Source organism: Empidonax traillii, unplaced genomic scaffold, assembly GCF_003031625.1.
Source record: "Empidonax traillii isolate 1590-97213 ecotype Southwest subspecies unplaced genomic scaffold, ASM303162v1 scaffold28:size2823434, whole genome shotgun sequence".
In the NCBI taxonomy this organism is placed as follows: domain Eukaryota; kingdom Metazoa; phylum Chordata; class Aves; order Passeriformes; family Tyrannidae; genus Empidonax; species Empidonax traillii.
In genome coordinates, this window is record NW_020955221.1 from 835150 (window position 1) to 860070 (window position 24921).

General features: G+C 38.0%; 1 protein-coding gene across 7 annotated transcripts in view; it reads right to left on the reverse strand.

Moving 5' to 3' along the window:
* The window catches only part of CEP78 (centrosomal protein 78), a 29231-nt gene that overhangs the window by 2990 nt on the left and 1320 nt on the right, over nt 1-24921 (reverse strand). For all 7 annotated transcript variants that reach the window (XR_003574114.1, XM_027909863.1, XM_027909853.1 and 4 more), the window contains exons 2-15: nt 23822-24096; nt 23427-23599; nt 22804-22876; nt 22194-22297; nt 21384-21558; nt 19829-19942; nt 19542-19606; nt 15698-15806; nt 13905-14040; nt 12886-12931; nt 11591-11734; nt 4812-4889; nt 2921-3087; nt 1038-1191 (exon numbers count right to left, since the gene is read on the reverse strand). Coding sequence is in view for 6 of the 7 variants with exons in the window: in XM_027909863.1 (XP_027765664.1) it covers nt 1038-1191; nt 2921-3087; nt 4812-4889; nt 11591-11734; nt 12886-12931; nt 13905-14040; nt 15698-15806; nt 19542-19606; nt 19829-19942; nt 21384-21558; nt 22194-22297; nt 22804-22876; nt 23427-23599; nt 23822-24074 (1791 nt within the window). In the remaining variant the exon portion in view is untranslated. The remainder of the gene's footprint in view (nt 1-1037; nt 1192-2920; nt 3088-4811; nt 4890-11590; nt 11735-12885; nt 12932-13904; nt 14041-15697; nt 15807-19541; nt 19607-19828; nt 19943-21383; nt 21559-22193; nt 22298-22803; nt 22877-23426; nt 23600-23821; nt 24097-24921) is intronic.

A 24921-nucleotide genomic window follows, 5' to 3' on the forward strand; every position in this document is an offset into this window, starting at 1 on the left:
GATGTGTCAGTTACACTGAAGCAGCCAAAGCCTAATCATGTCCATCATTTCAACATACCTGCAATTCATTATGTTTGCTTGCAGTTCACAAAGGCATAGTCCCAAAAGTCTATCCCACAATAACTCGCCACTACAAGAATCTAAACTAATCACCAGTACTAGGAAATAAGAACAAGAGTCTTCAAACTGGAAAACTGGAAATTGCTTTCCACACTTGCAAATTTATTTTTGTTTAAACTCGAAATTTTTAACGTGTTTTAGAAGCTCATGGTGTTCTTGAAAAATGTGGAACAGTTAAAGGAACATGCTGGGATGCAGAGTGATTCTTAGATATGACAGTTTTATTCAACTTGGACAAGGCTATAGGCTGGCAGTATCTTCATTTTTAATAGCCTTAAAAACTTAAGCCTGGGCTTTTTTTGTTGTTCTTCTGGGTTTGGTTTTCTTTGTTTGTTTTGGGTTTTTTTTTGTTTGTTTTGTTACAGGAACTTGAGTATCTCCTTTGAAAAATCCATAGGATTTTCTACTAATTGACAGAGTAGAGACAAAAATCTTATGCACTATCTACAAATACTGAAAATTTGTAATTGCCTGAAATTCATGTCATTGCCACAGAGAAATCCATTAATCCTGGGCATATTACTTGGAAGACAATTTGTGATTTTCAGCAGGCACAGTACTAGCCTCTAAGACTAGGTTTTTAAAATCACTATATATCATTATTAAATGCTTCTAAAAAATCTAGTCATGGTACTTTTCATTTTTAATGAACATATACCACTATTGGAACTTCTTATTTCAGAGTCATAAACAACATTGTTACCACCAAAACTTTAATACACTACAAAATACTGTTTTATGTTCCAAATGGTAAACACTTTAAAAGCTTACATTAATCACTGAAATGTTACAAACTGTGTAAATGCAGTCACAGCAGAAGCTGCAGTAATACTTCATGAATCAGGGGGATAAGAGCCTGAAAGTACATTAAAAAGTATCAATTAAACTTGCCTCTAGCATTCTCTCTATAGACTTACTTTGCTGTTCTGGGTATGTTCCTGTCTTTCTTCTTCAAAAGACTTCTCCTTTACGAAGTTAGCAGCCTTACTGAGAGTAGAATTCATTTGCGGATGCCCCAAAAGGCCAAAATCTGACTGGTCTATCCCAGCTAATACAGCAAGTTGTCCAAGTCTGTAAAATAAAGTTCAATAGAAAACGATACAAACAATTCTTAGCCTTTGAAAGACCTAAACAATCAAAAACCAGAAAAAGAAGTAGAATCTGTTTAAAGCTTTGAAGATATTTTTCCACGATTTTATGAGAAGCCCAATATCTTAACCAAGATGAAAGCAAGTAGCTAGAGGTATTTTCTTATCTTTGCACAAATTAGCCTGCAGGTTCAAAACTCAAGTCTTATGAGTCTGAAAATTAAATTCTCCTAGTTAGCACTGCACCCAGAGCAGGATGATGACAGGCAGATTCCATGTCAGAAAGAACAAAGATCAAAACTCTGTCATTCAAGCAGAAGACTGGTGCACATCTCCAGTCTAGCATAATACCTAATGAAGCCACGGCGTGGTTCACAAATACAGTTATGTGTCACCTGCCAGTTTACAAGTTGGCCAAACCAATTACTTAAGTGTTTTAAGCCTCAATAAGAACTGAGAAGTTGCAGCCATCAATTGATAGCACAGCATACGATATACAGAAGCTTATGAGAAGAACACTCTTTGTGATTAGGATTCCGTAACTTTCAGAGCAGCTTCCTAGTATTACAAATAGACATAGAGCCTGTATGGAAAAAATATTTTTCATGTCATGAAAATGCATTTGTCCCTTCCTCAAAAGTTTTGAATTCATTCTTGAAGTAATGCCAACTCTGCAAATTGATTGTCACAAAATCAGAACACAGCCTTGGGGTGACTTTTACAGTAAATTAGAATCATAGAATCATGAAATCATTTAAGATTGAAAAACAGCTCTTAATAGCATCAAGTCCAGCCATTAATCTAACACTGCCAGGTCGACCACTAAATCAAGTTTTAGATGTTTAGTTTCTAGATGTTTTCTGAACACTTCCAGAGATGGGGATTCCACTAAGTCCCTGGGCAGTCTGTTCCAATGTCTGACCATCCTTTCAGTGAAGAAATTTTTCTTAATATCCAGTCTAAACCTGGGACAACTTGAGGCCATTGTTACTTGTTCTGAGTTACATCATTACAATCTGGAAGTACGAGGCAAATAATATCTTTTTTGATCTCTGAAAATGCAGAGTAGACTACAATATATATTCATGCACTCCTTCATTCTTGTGGATGGGACTGCCACGCCTGGCTACGTAAGCTTTACAAATCAGGTTTAAGCTGAAATTTCTTGATGAATGGGAAGGATGAACCACCCTATGAGAAACTGCAGGTACGGTGGTAAGACAAACTTTAATCAATACTCTTTAAAATAATTAACATAATAATAAATTACCCAGAATTTTAATACAGAGGCCATATTCATTCATCTAGATTTCCATACTTCAATTAGAAAATGGATAGCACGAGGAAATAGGACCCTTTCTGAAGCCAATTCAACTGCATTTTGAGCCTTTCATCTCATGGAAATGCTAAAAGCCACATGTGATTCAATAAAGATTTGGAAACATGTTGTATTAGAAGCTTTCTAGTCTTTTGGAATGGGCTTCTTAAAGGACTTTCCCAAGCACAAATACATGAAAAGTGCTTGGATCATGTTTTTCCCACTAGGAAAACACTAAACAGTAGGTACATGGCTAATTTATTTTCCTTTGCTCTTTGGAATTACAGTTCTATAAATGGGGGGGGGGGTAGAGGACAGCATACTTCATTGTGAAGATAATTTTGGAAAAAGATCTAAGGAGAAACAGCAAGACTTAAGTAAAGTGACAACCTACCCAGCATCTTTAAGGAGGTCTAAAAAAGCGTGGAACTTTTGGAAAGAGTTCTCAATGCTGCCTAGAACACCTTCATCTTCCAAAATTGTGCTGGTTACTGACTGTGCATGAAGAACCTCGGATAGGGAGATACTTAGATTCCTTAATCTTGCATTTTCAGCTTCCAGCTATGTGGAGTGTGGGGGGAAAAAAGAAATTTCTTTCATTTTCAGTTAAAAAAACCCCAAAATATCAAACCTCAACTTTGTGTGCCTAACGCAGCATCACAAACTAAAATACCCACAGTAACTGATGTAACAGATACAGAGTTCACAGTACCAGACATATTCAGGGCACTGTTACATTGAGCTCTGAGAAGATACATCCACACCTGTAATTCTATGTTGCCATAGTGATGTTGCTGCAGGCACTCAAAACTGCTGGCTCAGGACTGTCTTTAGTATGTACGGAATGTTACAGAGCAAGTATAAGCACAAAAAAATCAGCTTTCAACAAATTAGTGCATATATTATATGACACACTAACACCAAAGAATTTATTTTACTAGTAAAAGAACCATAATGAAGGCCAATGTTCTCCTTAGAGTCACCCCTCTGTATCAGAGGGAATGCATACTACTATTACCTCTCCCCTGCACTGTGCATCCCAAAACTGAAAGTTAAGGATGATTCAATTTTTCTCCACACTAAACATTAACCAAATTATGACAGACTAATTAAAGTTGAATGATAACTGCAGGATATACAAGGTTTTGTGTTTGAGGGAAGAATTAACTCACTCGTTTAAGATTACAGCTATGTAATCAAATGCTACCACAGGCTTTCCTTCTTTCATTTTTTATGAGGGCAAAAAAATTATACATTCTGTAGTACTCTGCAGATGTTAAATGAGCACCAAAATGAACAGTTTTAAAGATTACTGCTAGTTGGTTTATCCAGTCTCCTGAAGCAAGGCGCTACATCCAACCAGTATAGGATGACAGAGAAAAATTTCTTGCAGGGGGTGTTTAGCCTAAAAAGCATTTAAGTATTCAAACAACAGATACCCAGAAGCGCCCACTGGGGCAAATCACATTACAGGAGGATGGTGATGGTTGCACAAGATGTCTATAATGAACCTTGTGGATTGCAGTCTTTTGTGGATATCTGCTCCCTGTACTGTGGGGTACCATTTGGTGCTCAAAATTCAACAGGTATCATCACTTTCAGTCCCCTCCATTCACATCTAAGAACCAAATCCATTTGTTTACACTATCTTACACGCAACTCTATTAGAAGAAATTCTGCTTATTGGTGCAAAAGAATATTTTTAGGTCAGCAACAGCAGGTGGGGAGAGAAGACTTCACAATTTAAGTGTGATAAGTTGTTCAGTTCTGTTGAAACTAAGCTGCACTTCGCAACAACTGGCATGCAGACGACCATCCAACATGGTTATTGCCTGTGAAAACAAAGCCTAAAAATCAAAGGTACACAATAAGCCAAATTAAACAAAACAGTAACTGCAATAAAGAGCTTCTCAGCACAACTCATGATAAATGAGTTGGGAGACAAAGAACTATCCATGTGTGCAAACTGCAAACAGATTTAATCACTTTCTCAAGAAAAGTAAGTATCAGGATGCCCCAGACCATAAAACAGCAAATGAACAAAAGCCATTGAAAGAGTAGCTTGATCTGGAGTTCAAGGCTCTGGAACAGGATCAGGAGAACAAACACACATTACTAAACACAGATTTCATCATTGCCCTTAGACTAGTAAATGATCCATGTGACTTTGAACTGAAACTCTGGAAGCCAACACATTAGTGATCATAGATAATTACTCCTAATTAAGCACATGGATACTTTGATTAGAGCCTCCTTTAAAGATCATTAACAGTTAAGTATCTTACCTCTGCTACCCGTTCCTCAGCCTTCTCTCTAGCTCTTTGTTCTTCCTTTAGTTTTTCCATGCATTCTTCCAGCTCCAACTATCAAACACAGATAAACTATCAAGAAATTTATCTCAAAATGTCAGATTAACATGCAGTATACAAAAACTCAACACGTCCAATTAACAACCAGCACATGGCATTTCAAACATCAGCTAATCTTCTACAAAAATACATGACAGATATCTACCAGTACCTAACTCTACGATGCAAAAAATTTGGAAAGAAAAGTAGAAATTTGCTTAACAGATTTGTAATATTGCAACAGATAACATGAAATTTCAGCAGAAGTCTCTGGATTTTCAGCCTGTATTCTTTATCCAGGATTTTATTCCTTCTTACGGGAATAATAATACAAAATTCTGAACTCTAAGAACTGTACATTTCCAGTTGGTTTCACTTATTTCTTCTGTAGAAAAGTAAGATTTTCACAATCCTATGTGTAGTGTCAAATTAACGAGAACAGAGCCAAACATCTAACAAACATATTTCAGTCTTATTCATGAGACTAGAAAAACACGTGCATTTTAACTATTAGTTTTAAGTGGCAAATTTCAGTAACAGTAGTCAGGATTTGATAAGCAATACTACATTTTCTTGCAGTGATATGCCAGCAGAGCATTATCATCTTTAATTACAGCATCTGACATGGAAGAACAAACAGGATTTTTTGTTCTTGCACACCTTAACAGAGCTTTCTGGTTTGAGAGGTGAAAATTGTTAAAACTATCAAGCTAATCTATTTTTCAGAGGGTAGACTATATGAATTAACAGTATACAAAACTTAATTTCTCTACACACTTGATATATGGAAACCTTTATGTAAAATGACACAGCTTTTTGTACGCCCCTTATCAACCAGTTCTACAGAGGAGATCCAAATAGTACTGAAATCGTTTGTTTACTATCAGAAGTTTATTCAAGAGCATACTATTGTACTTCGTGTCAGCAATCATCTGAGAAGACTACAGCCTGCGTAGTACAACTAATCCTTCTGCAAATGCAAAGAGGTCCTCACAGGTCTTAAAAGATGCAAGGTACTTCTGCATCTAATTGAAAGATGCAGGTTTTAGAATAATCCACATACAGGCCTCACAGTGACAACCACTCCAAGTGATGGTTATGAGTCTGTCACTACTGCCCAATGAAGCCCACTCCTGTGATCCCCAGACTAGCATCAACCAAGCTAACCCTGGCTAGAAAGCTTTATCATCGGAACACAGGAGCATCACCTGTAGAAGTCAGAAGGTGTAAGAAAAACACATTTCAAGACAATATTTAACAGTACCTAACCCCCAGGTATAGAGTTGTGGGCAATTCTCTAAGAACCATCCAAAAATACCACAGTCTTAATGCAACCAACGTTAGAACATGTGGAAGAAATGTCTCTTTCAGACACGCAAGAACAATACAGAAAGTAGTGACCATAATATTCTAAATTCACAACTTGACATGTAACTTGGAATCCCATAACCTAGCACTGAAGACCAGTCATAGCTACCACAGGCCTGAAGAATGCTTACATTTCCATTTATAATGTGTGTACATTTGTATATATGTATGTATTTTAAAGTTTCTAAGATGTAGGGGGGTTTTGGCAAGGAACTCTTAGAAAACTTAGTTCTATAGTATTTTTGTTGTGGACAGATTTTAGATAATTTTAAAGGTGACAGCACTGATCTTTTTCTTCAAATTGCCGGTGTGTAATGTCAAAGGGCAATGGCTTAGAAAGTAGTTAAATTATAATTTAAAAAAAAAAAAAAGTGGAAGTTTTCTTGTTTTGTATAAACCTGATTTATCACACCGTAAATGTACACAATATTTGATCACAGAACATGCCAAATTGGAAGGGACCCACAAGGATCCTCTAGTCCAGCTCCTGGCCCTACACAGGAACATCCCCAAGAGTCACACCATGTGCCTGAGAGTATCATCCAAATGCTTCCTGAACTCTGTCAGGCTTGGTGCTGTGACCACTTCCCTGGGGAGCCCATTCCAGTACCCAACCACCCTCTGGGTGAAGAACCTATTTCTAATATCTGACCTAAACCTCTCTTGATGCCATTTCAGGCCATTCCCTCAGGACTAATGACCACAGAGAAGACATCAGGGCCTGCCCTTCCTCTTCTTCTCACAAGGAAGTTGTAGACTGCAATAAGGTCTCCCCTTAGTCTCCTCCTCTCCAAGAGTGACCTCAGCCACTCCTAATACAGCTTCCTCTCAAGGTCCTTTATCATCTTCACTGCCCTCCTTTGGACACTCTCTAAGAGCTTAATATCTTTCTTACATTGCAGTACCCAAAACTGCACACAATATTCAAGGTGAGGCCACCCCAGTGCAGAGCAGAGCAGGACAATCCCCTCCCTCGACCAGCTGGTGATGCTTTGCCTGATGCCCCCTAGGACACAGTTGGTCCTCCTGGCTGCCAGGGCACTGCTGACTCATATTTAACTTGCCATTGATCAGGACCCCCAGGTCCCTTTCCACTGTTTTCCAGCACCTCGTTCCCCAGTCCATAGGTACATCCAGGGTTGCCCTATCCCAGGTGCAAAATCTAGCACTTCCCCTTGCTGAACTTCATGTGATTGGTGATTGTCCAGTCCTCTAATTTGTCAAGGTCTCTTTGTCAAGGGCCCAAGATGGAGCTGAAATCCAAAAAGACTACATCGATTGGCTTCTCTTGATCAGCTAGGTGGGTTACATAAAAAGAAATCAGGTTGAATAAGCAGGACTTTCCTTTCATGAATCTGTGCTGGCTGTGACCAATGACTGTGATGTCTTTCAGGTGTTTCTCAATATTTCCCAGAGTAACTTTCCCCATAACTTTAGCAGGCACTGAAGTGAGACTGACAGAACTGTAGTTTCTGTCATCCTCCTACTTGCCCTTCTTGAAAACTGGGACAACATTTGCCAGCTGTGACCTCTCTGGATGGTTATGGGCTGACTTCAAAAACAAACTGAACACTGCAGCTGCATCTCCTCAGAAGCAGTATCAAAGTTAGAAGAAGATTCCTTACACCTGTGTTAACATATTTTCACCATTATATTACAAGTATATGTACACTTTATTGTTTCATTTGCTTTCAAGAAATTCACTAGTTGACACAATGCCTTAGTCTTTTTGAACAAAAAAAATTTATTAAAATACATCAGAGAAAGCTAAATGTACATCCAAGCTACAAGACTAAGCCTTCAAGAAGGATAGCCGAGAAAGACAACATTGACAGCCTTTAAGATGAAATTGCATACCAAAAATATATATAGTCCTCAGAATTACTGTATGCAGTATGACTATTGAACACTAGACAGAGGTATAAAACTGAAGTTTAAAAACTTTAAATATATTTTTAAAAATTTAGGAGCTAATTAGCCGTGTTTTTCTCCTTGATTACATTGCTGTCGTTATTTTAAAAAAAGTTATAATACAATCACTACTTCTTTGTAATGCACATGTCAAAAGAGATGCCCTGTTAACTAGACTAAGGGTGAAGTTCACCATTTAAATAATTAGTTAAAATTTAAAATTATGGGAGTTCCCTCGAGTACATTCTTCATCGGAACCCACTCTGACATTTGATTCCCTCTAGTGGAAGGTGAGCATCTATCAGTTCTTATTTTTCATTTAAGCAGAAATAAAGCCTTTCATTACCAAGACTTCTTTTTTTACAGAAGTAAGTACTACTTATTTCACTAAGTACCATGCTTAAAGTCCCTTTCTGAGCAGAGGGATGCAGAAAAATTCTCACAGACTTGCATACTAAAGTGAAAGTCTGGTCATTTAGTCACATCAATAAATGTTTGGAGTGCTTTCATGGCAAAGTGGCAGTTTAAGGAGTTCCCACCTCTTACTGTTTAATCCAGTTCTGCATTCCCATCACTGTTTTAGCACAGCTGTTGTCCCACTTTACTGAGGGGCCTGCTACAACCAAATACACTGCATTACGTTTCAGTTAGACAAGTTGCTCAAGACAACTCCTCCCTCAAGCTGCTGTGCATTAATGGCCAGTCTTCGCGAACGAAGAACCGGGGAAGGTCTTTCCACCTTCCAGCCTGCGCATTGGATTTTTTAGGTGAGACACAGTGTGCGTGGAACTGAGCCCACCCTTTAATCCTGAGGTTCATCTGCCGGGGCCAAGCGAGCTTGGACGGTGGCAGCGAGGTCCTCAGGACGTAGATGGATTGCCTTACAGGGCTAACGAGCTCCATCTGCCCAGGGAGCGGCCCCGACCGGGAATCGAACCCGGATCTCGGCGTTGACAGGGCTGCGGTTTAGCCACTGCACCACCAGGGACACTCACTGTGCATTAAAAGCTGTTTAATGAAGGTACCTACGCCAAACGAATACAGATAGAATCCTCCACCTCCTCTCTCGCCTTATGAACCACAGACTTCTGTCACTTACCATACTCTGGGGTTCTGAAACACCCCCAATCACATAAACCAATGTGAGTCGTTAAGATAGCTACCCTGGAAAAATATCACGGACTGGTTGAGGTTGGAAGGGATCTCTGGAAATCATCTGGTACAACCCTCTGCTCAAGCAGGGTCACTTACAAGATGCATGGGACCATGTCCAGGTGTTTTTTAATATCTCTTAAGGAGGGAGACCCATGCCAGTGCTCAGTTAATTTTACAGTGAAGTGAAAAAGTGTTTCCTGATGTTCAGAATGAAACTCCTGTGTTTCAGCTTCTGCCTATTGTGTAACTTCCTGTTGCTGGGTACCAGAGAAAAGAGATGGTCTCCATCATATTTGCACCCTCTTCTTTGGGTATTTATCCCTTCCCAAGCCTTCTCTCCTCCAGGCTGAACAGTCCCAGCTCTCTCAGCCTTTCCTCAGTGGAGAGGTGCTCCAGTCCCTTAACCATCCTTGTGGCTCTTTGTTGGACTCTCTCCAGTCTGCCCACATTTCTCTTGTACTGGAGAGCCCAGAGCTGGATACGGTATTCCAGGTGTGGCCTCACCAGCACAGAGGAAGGATCGCCTCCCTCAGCCTGATGATAACATTCCTCATAATAGAGTCCAGCATGCTATTCACCTCCTTTGCTGCAAAGGTACGCTGGTGGCTCACATTCAACTTTGGTGTCCACCAGGGCCCCAGGGCCTTTTTTGCAGCACTGTTTTCCAGATGGTTTGCCCTCAGCAGATAGGGGTGCTTGAGGTTGTTCTTCCCTGGTGCAGGACTTTACGCTGTTCATTGTTCAACTACATGAGTTTTCTCCCTACCAGCAAGCTGAATCAACTCAACTTATGTTTAGAAAAACATGAAAAAAGACACAAGAGAAAAAGACTGAAGCAAGAAATGAGAAAGCACTAAGAGACAGAGAGGAAATAGACATCCCAATTCAATGATGACAAGTTAATAGTTTGGTTCTGCCATAATGTGAAACCCGCTTTGTCTCAACATAGTAAAAAGGATGGGTGAGGCATAGAACACTGCAGACTGCTTAAGCAGTGCTATCTGATATGGAACTATGGCATAAAAAAGTATTTTGGTTTTTAAAATCAGAAAGTCAGGAAAATCTGGAGGTTTACAGGCACAGAAAATTTAAAACCAATTTTGGGGTACGTTGCTAAAATTGGTGGGTTTATATGCAAGGAAGCTCAAATTAATTACAAATTGTCCCTTCCTTATAGTTGTTCTACATGTAGTACTACAGGTAACACTGATCTCATAGGTGAGTATGACAACCCTTCCCCAAAGCACAAGAACTGTCTGCCTCTGCCCTGTGTCCTGAAGATAATATTCCTTGCTCCTCAAACACCAAGAACAGATACATGAAGTGTTGCCTGAAAGCACAGTACTTCCTACATAGAAGTTTTTAGAGCAATTTTCACAACATGGAATTCTATGATTCCAGACACAATGCTTTTGATAAGTGTTGAAGCCACCAACACAGCACAGTGTTGATATATTACACATGAATAGTAATGAACTCACCCCTAAAGAAAGTCCCTATACAACTTTAAGTCCCAGCAACATGTGAAAACCTTGAAACCTTCCTGAACCAAAGTTCTAGAGAGTAAAAAGGTAGGTCTAAAGAAAAAGTTTACATAGATTAAAAACAAACAAAACCTCAAAAATAAAACCCCACAAACCCACACCAACCAAAACCCAAAAACAAACAAAAAAACCCCACGACAAAACAAACAAACAAATCCCAAAAGAAGTCTGGTAAGTACTGTAGTATTTGTACAGTCCTTTTGCTTTCCACAACTCTAAGCCACCCTAAACTCAATTATAAAATGAAGCTCTAATACTCTTTCAGCTATTTTTGTAATTATTTTTACACAACAACCATTACCATATATATTTTAGCTCTTAGAAATAACATTAAATTACTTTTATAAAGGAAATACTTGGAAAAAAATACAGCAAGGAGTAACACTGATCAAAAGATTTGGAAACTATGGTTCAAGACCGGAACAGAGAAATTATGCATATTGCAGTTGTGTGTATTAAGTTCTTTCTTATTAAAGCACTGATTTGACCATATGCTTATAGCGTATGTATATATGTATATATGTATATATAATACTAAGAGATTGAACAGCCAGTGCATATTTGACATACATCTTTTGAAATGACACCCTGAGTGACATAATGCAGGATCACTAAGAGCTATTCTGAAATCCTGCTCCATGGCTAGTTATTTGCTTAACTACAGTTTTCTGAATAAAACATGGTTTAATTGATATAACTTGTCTTTCTAGAGTCTAGGGCACAGAACATGCTTCTTACCTCTAATTGTTGATACTCTGTTCCATTAACCTTATCGGTTGACTTTGCCAAATCAGGATAGTGGATGACATCATCTAAATCTTCTGTGTCTTCAGTATCAGATGTAGAAGCACTTTCTACCGTCACTTTCACAGGAACACCTGTCTAATTACACCAGAAAACCACACCCACTCAGAACATTACAATGTCCAGCAAAAATCAAAGATTAAATTGTACCAAAAACTTAATTTAAATACAGTTGTTTCTAGGGTTCCTTACAATGTATATACATTGTCCAGCTATATAATTTTGAAACAAATTTGCATAAAACAATATTAAAAAAAAAATCAATCCTTTGTGTGCATATGTTGGGTACATATGGTGAGGATTTGGCAGCAGGGCCTCTGTGAGGCACAGCCAGGGCTACCCCACCTCAGACACAGCTGGTCCCACCTCACCCAACACAGGGCAGAGCTGGGTCCAGCAGTGAAGCTGGTGCAGCATCAGGGTGAGATGATTTAACAAAGGGCAAAAAGCTCCACAGGAAGAAGAGGTGGGAACAAAGACAGTGAGAAAAAACAGAGGGAACAGCAGGCTAGTAGCAGGAAGAGGTGCTCTGTGGTGAAGCCAATACCCTCACTCCTGCCAGGCAAGACCCATGTCAGAGCAGATGGATGGATCAAAGGAACTGCATTGTACAGGGATCCTGTAGCAGTGAAGGTTTTCCCAAAGGACGGCAGTTCATGGGAAGCCTACAGCAGAGCAGTGTACAAGTGAGAAGCCATCACACCCTTCTGTGAGCCAGTTTAATTTATTAGTATACAAAAATGCACTTCTCCAGCTATTCTACAGTGGGCAAGGTGGGAGGAAGATGGAAATGAGATGCAAAGGAGATGGAATAAAGTGGGGATTTTTCTTCTCCTACTGGTATGTCTACTAGAGCAGTTCACAGACAGGTGCAAACACAAGTACGTAATCCAAGCCTAAGACAGAAAAGTTGGTGCAAAAGCCTTCAGAGAAAAATGCTGTTAGTCCTCCTTATTGCCTGTGGAGGGATTCTGCCCATACTCCAACCTAGCTTGCTCATAAGACTAGGAAACCAAAAGATACAGAGACAGAAATGAAAGCAAACCAAGTAACAAAGAAGTTTCAACCAAATGATGATGTAAACTATTTTTTTGCACTTTCATGAGAGATTATCTTTACAAGTATGTTCCAGTCTTAACTTTTAGTCAATAAATTCTGTTGAGAAAGAACACTTTCATCTTTCTTCAGGCATTCACCTACTAAAGAAACCACTGTGAGAGAAACAGTACCTGAATCTCCACTGGCAATTCTCCAGCACGATCCAGAGCTCCACCTCTACAGTTAGGAAAAAAAAAACCAACAAAACACTTCTGAGAAAAGTAAGTTTATAATGTCACCACTGCTACATTCATTCCCAAATACAGGATTCTAGGGCAGGTGAAGCACAAGAGTAAAAACAGCATCACACACTGCGCTGTATCCCTTTAAACCTCATTAGATCCTCACTTTGTTCTATTTGCACCCTCTATTTAATCATGATTTAGAGCAACATTACTGGATGCTAACATTATTATCTTCAGTAGGCATCTTGCTTAGTTAATTATTTTGAACTAAAGTCAACAGGAGAATTTGGTACTCGGCAATTTAAAAAATAAGTTTAATAACTACACTTATGATAGAGCATTAAGGAATTTTTTCTGTTTAAATAGTTATACAGTTTCCATTTTGCAAGGCCAAGGTCTAGGGTACAGATTTTTAAAAAACCCAAACAAAAGCTGTTTCAAAAGAGAGCTTCCATATGTAACTTTTTTTAGTTTTATTTTAAGTCACAGGACTTAGATGATCACAAAAATTATACTTGTATTGGGGGAAATGGAAGAGAAAGAAGAGGTGCAAAAAACTACCTAGGCATCAAATGCCAAATCAGCTACACTACAAGCTTACAACACTAACTTGCACCTTCAGCTATGGTAAATATGATAAATCAGATTAACAAAAGAACAAGCAGGCAAGGTAGGCTTGGTTTTGGTGGGTTTCTTGGAAACATCTGAATATTCCTATGGTCATCATTTATTTATGCATATTTTAAATACTTACTAGAACAGAATTTATGTAAAATCCTTAAAATTTATATAAACAGAAAAAATTATGGATGCAATATGAAATTATATGTGTAACTTTCAAATCATATTTTAAAAAGACTAACATTGTTCTCTACTATATTTATCATGCTGGTTTTATGCTTTATTATTTTTTTATTTTATGCTTTATTATTTATTATTTTATTATTTTCCCTTGAAAACCTCACCTGCATCTCTTTGCACGTTCTGCAGTCCGCCAAGGAAGGAAGCCTTCTGTGCCTGGTGGTTGTGGTTTTGGTGAGTAACTCTCTTTCACAGATGTACTTTTCTTCCCAGGACTTACCGATTTTTTAGACAATAGTCCTGTATTGAACAGTAAGATTAGAAGAGAATACATTATACCTAATTATTTGCATACAAATTGACAGCATTCCTGTTCCTAAGTAAAACCTCCTGTGTAATAATAGGGGCTATTAATATAATAAGTATTATTAATAATAAGTAGGAAATCCGCCATTCAGTCTAACTTTGAAAAGTGTACAAAAATCTGCCATTTTAAGCCGGTATACTTAACTGCTATGTTAGGTTGATGTAACTAAGGCAAGCTGTTATTCAAAAAGGAAGTAAAATTTTGTAGCTGAAGAGGTTTATGAACATCACTAATTTCAGATATCTACTTCCACTGGTTTACATGGGAGGGTTTTTTTTTTTTTTATGGGAGACAATCTATGTAGAGAACAAAGCTATATATGTGCTTCAAACTGCCCTCTAGTGGCTTTAGTGTGAAGAACGGTGATTTATTTAAAAATAAAGCTGGTACTCGTGGATTGCTTGTCCTTAACACTGGCAGTCTCTTCACTTAAGAGAACTAGTAACGAAAAAAGTCACGTTCAATAGTCCAGTCTTTTGTTTTTGTTTAAATCGTATATTATTGAAGTAGATTCAGAAAAGAAACCTAATGTGGATGAACACTCTAACTCAGGTTCCTGTAAGTCAGAAACTAGCAAGCCCAGAAAACTTAATTTGTTCACCTAGTATTTCATACAGTTATACTAGCAAGAATAATGGTTATTACTTCTCTGAGATCAATAAAACAATTGATTTTGTAATGGTATGGATATGTGTAATTATGGTAATAGGATTCAAAATGTCAATTCCATCTCAAAATAGTAAACAAGAGTTTTCACCTCCTGATTCCCTCCCTCTCTTAAAAAAAACCCAAAACACGCCAAAAACTACCACACAACAGAAAAAAAGAAAATAGAAAGGAAAAAAAAAAAAACAAAACAAAACACAAACTCACACCAAGAACTCCCCCCCACACCACCACAACTATAAATGTCAAGCATTTTCTTCTTCCACCACCCTGATCACCAAAGTTTATTTGTACAAGGACTTCAATTTGATTTATGCTTACCTCTCTGTTTCCAGATAACTAGAGCAAAGACGAAAGACAGTCAAATGTATTACATTGAAATTTTTAGTAGCTTACTGAAAAATAGTTTATTGCAGCTATTAGTACTAAATTATAAATATTCAAGATATCTATCTTACTTTAAACATAATATTTATAATAGGTTTACATGAAGTTTAAAAAAAATTTTAGAACACTATGTACATCAGTAAAAAATGCATGTTTGTTTGCTCTGGCAGAGGACAGCTCGCTACAGAAAGATTACAACAGCAGAAGAACTAGGCAACTTACTACCGCCAAGCTTCACAGAAGTGAAAGCTTGTGGAGAGGATGCACTCAGAGTAAATATGTGCAATTCTTCCACATATTCAAGTCAGCATGTCCTACCATTTTGCCAGCCACTGTCTAGTGGCAGTAAAAACAAAAGCAAGTTTCCTACAGATACCAGTGATGATAGAAGATGCACTACTGAATTAATAAATGGAATTTTTTTGGAGACAAGTGTTCTGTAAAACACTAACGTCATATATGTTACAATTAAAGCTCTTAAGCATTAATTTTATAGACAAAATTTACTATAGTCAGAGAAAATAAAGGTAGTATTACCAATACGAATAGTAGCTTTTCCTTTTCGACCACTTCCTAGAACAATAGTCCTTTTCTTTGGTCTATTTTTCAAAGCATCCTTGGAGGACGGAGATGTCAGCCACTTATACTGGAATTTTTTTTTAAAGAAAGATAAATCAGTTTACTAACTGATAGCTAAAGAGGTATTTATTTAAAATAGGAGGGGGTTTTGTCAGATATAGAGAACACTGGTACTTACAGAAAACTTTAATAAATTGTAAAATCAGGAAAACAAAACTGAAGTCCCACAAAGCCCAAATTCAATCACAAATTTGATGCACGTCTGACTGCTACATTATCAGAAAGTGTTCCCAAAACTATAATATCCCATCTGATATTCTCCTATCTCCTCCACAAAACACTTCTCTTTTTAAAGCAAAAACCCCACAGCATCAACCCTGTAAAGAGACAAATCTGGCTTCTGCATTTCATTCTCAGAAAACTGACTTGACAGGAATGGCTGGCTCAAGCCAAAGTTCTCCAGAGTAATAAAAGGTTCCCTAACACAATTTTGCATTACTAATAATATCAGTATTTCAAAAAATACGAAATTGTATTTTCACTGCCTTGTAAAGAAAATTCATCCTTACAAAGTAAAAGCCCCAAACTAAAATTAAGACACAGTGATGATCAAAGACCACAGCTGTACTACAAACTTCATAAAGCAACAGCTCTATTCTTAAAGCTTCCCTTTGTCCTGATAAAAAGTTTCATTACTCCTGGTGGATATTCTTAAGTTACACCGCATTTTTCAATGTGCATCACTAATACAGGTTCCAGTGCTAAGCAGCTATTGAAGGAAATACAGATGACATTAATGCAAAGTTTTTCTCAGCTTTAACCACCACATCAGAGTAGGAGGAATTGTATGCCAAAGTTATTCCCATCTAAGGCACAGGAAAGATTAAAATGCCATTACTGTGCTCTAACCAACCAAATTTAGTTCAAATTTATCATTGGTGAGAAGAACTTTTTTTTCACTTGGGACTCAAATAATTATGTAAGTTCTGTGGGGTCTATGGCTGGATCTAGCTCCTCAAGACAATTTTTCTTTTTAAACTAAAAAACAGACAGAAAGAATAAAATGAAATTGTAAACATCTAAAAGCATCTTAATTTTGTTTTCAAGACACATAAAAGGGCAGTTTTATTAGGTTAACACTAAAGTTCATCTAGACTAGTAACCTGTCTCTCGTCCAAGCGCCTGCTGCTTTTGTTGCATGCAAGTATAAAGACAGTAAAATATTAAGGCTGTGTTTTGAAAGCAGCTTGTTTTATAGACACCCTGCAGTGGGTTGACCCTGGCTGGACACTGGGTACCCACTAAAGCCACTCTCTCACTCCCATGTGCAACTGGACAGAGGAGAGAAAATATAACGAAGGATTCCTGAGTTGAGATAAGGACCAGGAGAGATCACTCACTGACCGCTGTCACAGGCAAAACACTTGAAGTGGGGATATTAATTAAATTTATTACTACCAGAATCAGAGGAGGTGAATGAGAACCCTCCTCCTGCAGTGGAGGGAGATGGGGAATGGCAGTTATGGTCAGTTCATACAGGTTGTTTTCTGCCACTGTTCAGAGAGAGGAGTCCTTCCACTGCTTCCTGTGGGGTCCCTCCCACGGGAGACAGTCCTGCATGAACTTCTCCAGCCTGAGTCCGTCCGACAGGCAACAGTTCTTCGCAAACTGCTGCAATGTTATTTTTCCGTAGGGTTCAGTCCTTCAGGCACAGCCCGCTCCAGTGTGGGTCCCCCCCAGGGCCACCCACTAGTCCTATCAGGAAAACCTGCTCCAGCGTGGGCTCCTCTCCCCATGGGCCAGCAGGTCCCTGCCAGGACCTTCCAATATAGGCCCCCCCCAGGGTCACAGCCTCCTTCAGGCATCCACCCACTCTGGTGTGGGTCTCCTCCACTCGCTGCAGGTGGATCCCTGCATCCCTGTTCTTCACATCCATGGGCTGCAGAGGCACAGCTGCTTCACCATGGGCTGCACCACTGGCTGCAAAGGAAGGTCAGCTCCGCTGCCTGGAGCATCTCCTCCCATTCCTTCTTCACTGTGACCTTGGTGTTTGCAGAGTTTTTCCTATGTTCTCACTCCACTCTTCTCTGGATGAAATTTTCATCTGCCACACAACTTTTTATCTCCTTCCTAAATATGTTATAACTGCTGATTGCTAAATATGTCACTGCTGATTGGCTTGGCCTTGGCCAGCAGTAGGTCCATCATGGAGCCAACTGGCATTGGCTCTACCAGACATGGGGGAAGCTTGTAGCAGCTTCTCACAGAAGCCACCCCTGTAGTGTCCCCACTACCAAAACCTGGCCACTCAAACCTGATACACACCTTCAGTGGCTTTTTCCTTTAACCTATTCAGTCTCTCAGAAACTCCACAAACTTTCACCACCTATTACACTCAATCATATCCACAATTACAACCTTTACAGCTACACAGTGCTGCTAAAATAACACAATTTTTTTTGTTTTAGCTGCCCACCAAATTTAAAGGCATAAATTAGCAGCAGAGAACTAACTCTTTTTGCAAACCTGAAAATCCAACCCAAAAGGCAATCACCTACAAGCTATTAAAAACCAAAGAGAAACAACCAGTTTTTATGCAAAACAGGGAGGAAGGACTGCTGGGACTGGTGGAATAATAAGCTACTTATCAAGTACTGACTGCTGGTCAGTACTTCTTCATTCATGTAGTTAATGAAGTATGAAGAATTGCCAGTAAAACTCCAGATACTGCATTAAGTGCCAAAATATAAAACTAATGTCTGGAGTCAAGTTATCTCTTAGTATAAAGGAGATTCCCCAAAGTTGCTTCTTTCCATGGTTCAACTTCCAAATATCTTCAGCATTTCCAGGCAGATACTATTTTCATGTGATACCTGCAACCTTTTGCAAGTATTGATTGCATCTGCCCAGGAGACAGAGCTTCACAACAAAGGTCAATTTCTCAAGAAAAGTCTTCTACAGATTGAAGTGGGGAACTGTACTAATTCTCAAGGAATTCTACACAGATCCACAGCCCTGACTTTTAAGTCTTTTCAAGCCCGAAAGAGTAATAAGTTCCAGAACAAGAACTGGGATTGCTGCAGTTCTGTGAAAGAATGAGAGTACACTCATTTCTTTCCTGTCTCCTTTGGGAGCTGAATCAGGTTTCTTTGTATTTGAACAGTGTATCTAATAATAAATACTCCAGATATTCAGTTTATGCACATTACTGTGAACTCTCTGTGGACTATTAGATAAAGATCAAAGGGAGTACTGTACTTTAACTGAACTCTGTTTTCTTAGAGGATTTGCATTGAAAAGGACAGTCTTGAGTAACTTAAAAAAAAATTTACATAAATTAGTGACGAGGTTTCACAGTAAATTAAGTTTTGAATTTTAAACTGCAGTTTCCTTTACTTTTAATGAAAATTTATTATTACCATGTTATTAAGGACAGATGTGGTAGAAAGCCCTCCAGCAGCACTATTTATTTATCGTTCTACATTAATGCCCACATACACACATATTTCCATTTTTCTTTTCATTAAATGTATATCCTGGATTTTTTACATGTTACACCTTAAATTCCATAAGAAACCATATAAAAAGCCCAATACAATATCATGTTGCTGACAGTGTTTTTAGGTTTTCCCCAACAAAGTGGGGTTTGTTGGTTTTTAAACTGCCTAAAAATCAAACTTCCGTTTATAACTATAATAGCTGTTTTAGATTCATTTTGAACAAAGTTGTTCCTTAAAAAAAAAAAATGCAATGGCAGCTGCAAAGAAAACCCAAAACTAATTGCAAAATCTGTAAAACATACCTCTGAATTAGAACCAGTTCCATTCTTAAGAACTCTTTCAATAATGTTTTTCATCAGAACCTGACCTAGGATGAATTAAAATACATTACTAAGAATTCTTTGTATGAGATAACTCTTTATGTAAACAAAGAGATCATTGAATAAGCAGTACACCCTTCTTGTTTCCCTCATTTTAAAAATGTTTAGCAAATTAATGTGGCATTTGTGGGTTTTTTTAAATGTAGTTACTGAAGAAGAAAAAAACCCACCACCACACAAAGAAGACAAAGGCAGACATAGATACATACCTATTAATGGATTTTTTCTTATGTCAAGTACCTCTAATGTTGTATTAGTTTGAAGAGCATCTAATAATGATCTTGCTCCCTCATTGGATATTCCACACTGCTGCAAATCAAGTGCTGAAATGTTTAAGGAGGTTAAAAAAAAATAAAATTCATTGCAGTAATGACATTTAGTTAGTAATTTAATATAATAGTATCTAAAAAAAAGATACACCTGCTGAAAACCTCCATTTCATAGAACATGAAGTGTAAGATACAAAGACATGATAACAGCCAGAAGTATTACTTTAAAAGAAGAAAACTAAAAATTTAAATTGGTATTACAGATCAACTTAAATAACTGATAACAACTGCAAAGGAAGTAATATAAACCACTCTACAACCACTGCAGGCAACCTGTGCCAGTGTTAGAAACCCTCACAGTGAGAAAGTTTCCTGACATTCAGGAGAAACCTCCTGTGTTTTAATCTGTAGCCACTTCCTCTTGCCTTGTCACCAGGTACCACCAGAAAGAGTTTGTCTCCAACTCTACAGCCTCCCTTCAGATATGTGTGCACCTTGTAAGATCCAGCTCTGAGCCATCTCTTCTCCAAGCCAAACAGTTCCAGCTTCTTCAGCCTGTTTTTCAATGAGAGTTGCTCTAGTCCCTTCATCATCTTAGTGGCCCTTCACTGGACTCTCCCCATTAGCTCCAGTTCTCTCCTGTATTGGGGAATCCACGTGTGGCCTCACTTTTGTTAACAAGAAGAATCACCTCCTTCAACCTGCTCACAAGTCTTTCCCTATTTCACTCTGGGATACCATTGGCCCTCTTTGCCACAAAGGCACTTTGCTGGCTCATGGACAGCCTGTTGTCCACCAGGACCTGCAGGATCCTTTCTACAAAGCTGCTTTCCATCCATACAGACCCCAGCATGTTCTGGTGCACGGGATTATTCCAGCCTAGTTGCAGGACATTGTGCTTCTTTTTCTTAAACTCTGTAAGGTTCCCATCAGCTCCTTTTTCCACCTGCTGAGGTCCCTCTAGGTGGCATCGCAACCTTGCCTTCCCAGGGATCCAAGTAAGGCTGACTGGCCTTCAGTTTCCTGGGTCCTTCTTCCCAGACTTCTCAAAGACAAGGGTGACATTAGCTATCCTCCAGTGCTCATGCACCTCTCCTCCCAGTCACCGTGCTCTTCCAAGGATTATTGAGAGCGGCCTCAAAATGACATCAGCCAGCTCCCTCAGCACTTGTGGATGCATCCCATTAGGGCCTATGGACAACTGTTTGTCCAGTTTGTTTAAGTATTCTCTGCGCTGATCCTCTTCCATCAGTACGTGTGTTATCTGTAGACCTGCCTCAAACTATAAAACAATTTCAACAGGTATCTGATTCCATGTACCTTTAGTATTTGGATACTTTGGCAATTCAAAAGAGGAAGAAAAATGTCTTTTGAAAAAAAGAGTATTCTTCCCCAGATGCATAGCGAGTAGCTCTTCTGGCTGCAATTGTTATAACCGACAATTTTAAGTTTTCTGCCTGCCACTACCATATCTTAAGAGTCTATTTTGCAATACCTTTCAGCCAAAGGTCCTCTCCTAGACAGTCTGCAAAGGCACTTGCTCCTCTATCTCCAACAAGCATGTTGCAGTTCAAAGTAACCCGTCTCAAGCCTGTCATATATTCAAGGTCAGGTCGCCTGTAACGAAGGCTTTCAGCCCAAGCTTCACCGTGTCTTCTCATTGCCTGGTGCTTTGCAAACAAAGAAGCTGTTACCAAATGCAAAGCCAAGACCATTATTGATGACAAGATCACAAGTTATCATTCTTTGTAATTCATGCTCAATAGCTTGAGCGCCAATATAAAGAAACTCAGTTATACCATTTTGTAGTTCAAGAAATGCAAGTAATTTTTTAACCTTGCAGTTAACTCATGTTTGTTCAGATTACCCAGTTTGCAATGCAAATCATTAAACTTCGCAACAAAATATCTTTTTACCTTCTTTTGGCAGAGAGATGCTTTCAACACACATTGAACAGGAAATACATACATACTACAAAATTCTGTCCTTTCACAGAAACCACTGTTAACATTAATCAGAATACTGCACTAGTCACATGTTTACTATCAGTTAATCAGTAGCTTCTAAACTGTAAAATCAATTATTCTTACTCAGTGCTTAAGAATACTTGGGATATTTAAATCCCACAATACTAAACCAAACTACTTTTGACATATAAAGTCACAGCTTTCAGAAGGACTATACACTTCAGTATTCACATATGCTCCTCAGAAAGTGCTTTAATGGATCTAGAACTTGAAAGAGAAAAAAATCAAATATATTAAGTTCTTGTGAACATTTTGTTCTAACAAAGTTATTAAATTACCTTTAACACATTTGCCATATGTTCAGCCCCTCGCCACGTGAGGCTACATGCTGTGAAGTTTACAGATCTGATAGTAGCTGTATTCTTTATACTCTGACAGATTGCTGAAGAAAACAAAAGAATGCATGTTATCTACACACATGACTTCCAGATTATCAGAACACACTTTTTCACTATTAAGAGACTAAATCAGCTTTAACAGGCAAAAGCTTTGACAAAGAAATAGTGTTACATAAAAAGTATATTTTAAATACATTTTAAGTCTTCTAGGTTTATTTATTTCTACTGCAAATGTTTAGCAAAGACTATCTGAACAACCTAGAACATATTTTATTTCAGTTTACTTATGGAAACTCAGGAAAGAGTTAAATATGAATACTGTTTTAAATGCAAGTATAAACATCATTATAAAGTAGTACGGTTAGTTACTAGCATCAAGGGAAGAAAATCAAGTCTTTAAAAGTTGTTGAACCATGCAGAATAAAGTGAGGATTGTTATTTTAATCACCATAGACAAATTTAAAACAGGAATGGAAATACTGAAAAACTTGCTTACCTATCTACAAAAAAAAAAAAAAATTTTTTTACACATTTTTGATTCCGAACTTACTTTCCAACCCTACGTCTCCAATTGGACAGTGGGCTAAAGAGACACTCTCCAGAGATGAAGCTGTGGCCAAGCCCTTAAGAATAAAACAATATTGTCAACTGGCTTGAAAGGCAAAACAAGAGAAAAGATCAAGTCACCCAAACAGCTCAAACTCTGTGCTCCCTCCAAGGAACTCGAGGAGTTCAGAGGAAGGTCAGTTCAGTTCAAGTTCAGTTAAAGCTGGTTCATTTCTTTAGCACAGGAGAAACCTCTTTTTCTAAAAGCCACTCACTAGCACATTGGAGTGTTCCAATAATACATCTTGAAGACCAGTTTTTACCTCCTTGGTGTCCCACAACTTTCTTGTTGTACATGCACATGCACAGTAATTTCAGTCAAATGCATACATTATATGCCTCAAACACATGCCAGAGATGTTGCTAAGATCTTTCTAAGATCTTACTAAGGCTTGATGAATGTGATTTTGAGACATTTGGAAAGACTAGGTTATAGTAAATATGCAAAACACAAACATAACAGAGGAGAACCATCCTTGTCTGTCACGAATACTTACAAAATTTAATTGCTAGTATCCTTCATTCTGGGCATATTTTCCATTTATTTGTATACTAATATATTCTCACCTTTGTTAAAAGTGTTAGATCTCTTTCCCTCAGAAGCAAACCCTGCAGTTCTAAATTTTTTAGTACATCTGATATACAGAGACAGCCTTTCACAGCTTTGCATAGTTGGCCAGTTAAGTCTTTTGATAGGGTTGCTGGAGTTCTTCTGTAGTAAGTTTTATATCTTTCAACACCTAATAAACAACAGAAATTACATATCAGTAAAATCCAGTCCCTATAGGCTTAAAAGCCATCACAATCACACCTTGCTTTTCTTTGCATATTTTCTTAAAAAGAAAAAACTCCTTAGGCAATACAATTCCTCCCCCATGTATTCAATCATATTAAAGTTTTATGCAACAAATTGCAGCAGGCATATATCAAAATATTTAATTTTTATAGCCATGACTATGGACCTGATTCTTCAAGACCATGTTGATGCAAACTTCTTATTCCAATAGAAGTCAGCGTCTTATTATGCCTGATAGCATTCAGAAGTGGTGCCCAGTCAGTGGCTTTGATGTGATCTACAATTAGATCAATAGCATTCTGAGTCAGGTTAGCCTTCACAGCTTTCAGTGGGACAGAGCCTTGAAGTTCACAAAGATGTTCATAATGTGAGTAGAAATCCAGCATGCACTGCCTTCTTAATTTGACTGACTCAATCATTTCTTTTATGTGATAAATTTCTCTGTAAAATAAAAAAGGGTAAAAAAATATAAAATTTTTCAATATATAACTGATTTTGCAACAGTCTCAATTCAATATGCATACCCAAAACATGGAAATGTTCCTATATATTGTATAGCATTTACACATCCTTAATGTGGCAGCTAAAAACTGACGTCTTGTGATGCTCACTACTTGTGTAAGTACAGTTGAATTAATAAGTGGCTGAAAAAAAACCCCAAACAAAAAAACCTGCATTTTTATTCTCCCCACACAAATAGGTATATCCAGAACACAAAAGGTCTGATCTTCAAGCACTAACTGTTGTAAAGATTTTGTTTTCCTCTTAAAATTTAATTTTGTAGTGTCAGGGTCTGCAGACTCCAAAAAGCCTTGGATAATCCCTGGCGCACCATAGAGGGAAACATAACAGAGCTAGTTGGGAAACAGAACTCTGCTACTTTAGCCAAAAGTCTAAATTCCCCTCAGAATACAGAATAAAAATGTGCTTTCCTAAATATTTTTGCCATTGCTATTGTATATGTATCCCAGTAAATTTCAGAAAGCACTTTGAAGGCATAAGTTTTTGTTATATATTAGTACCCATGTAGCAAAACAGTACTAACTTCTAAGTAGAATCTCTAAATGCTGCTATTAAGTGTTAAGTAATTCCACTGTTTCAGCAGGAATATTTGTCAGTATATAGAGAAGATACTTTTATTTAAGATCAAAATAGTATTAAGCATTCCACATAGGATATCAAACATTTTTCATACTGCAAACATTTTTCCTAGAAAGCTTCAAGCAGTCTTCTGAAAAATTCTGTATGTCAAATTAGGACAAGAAT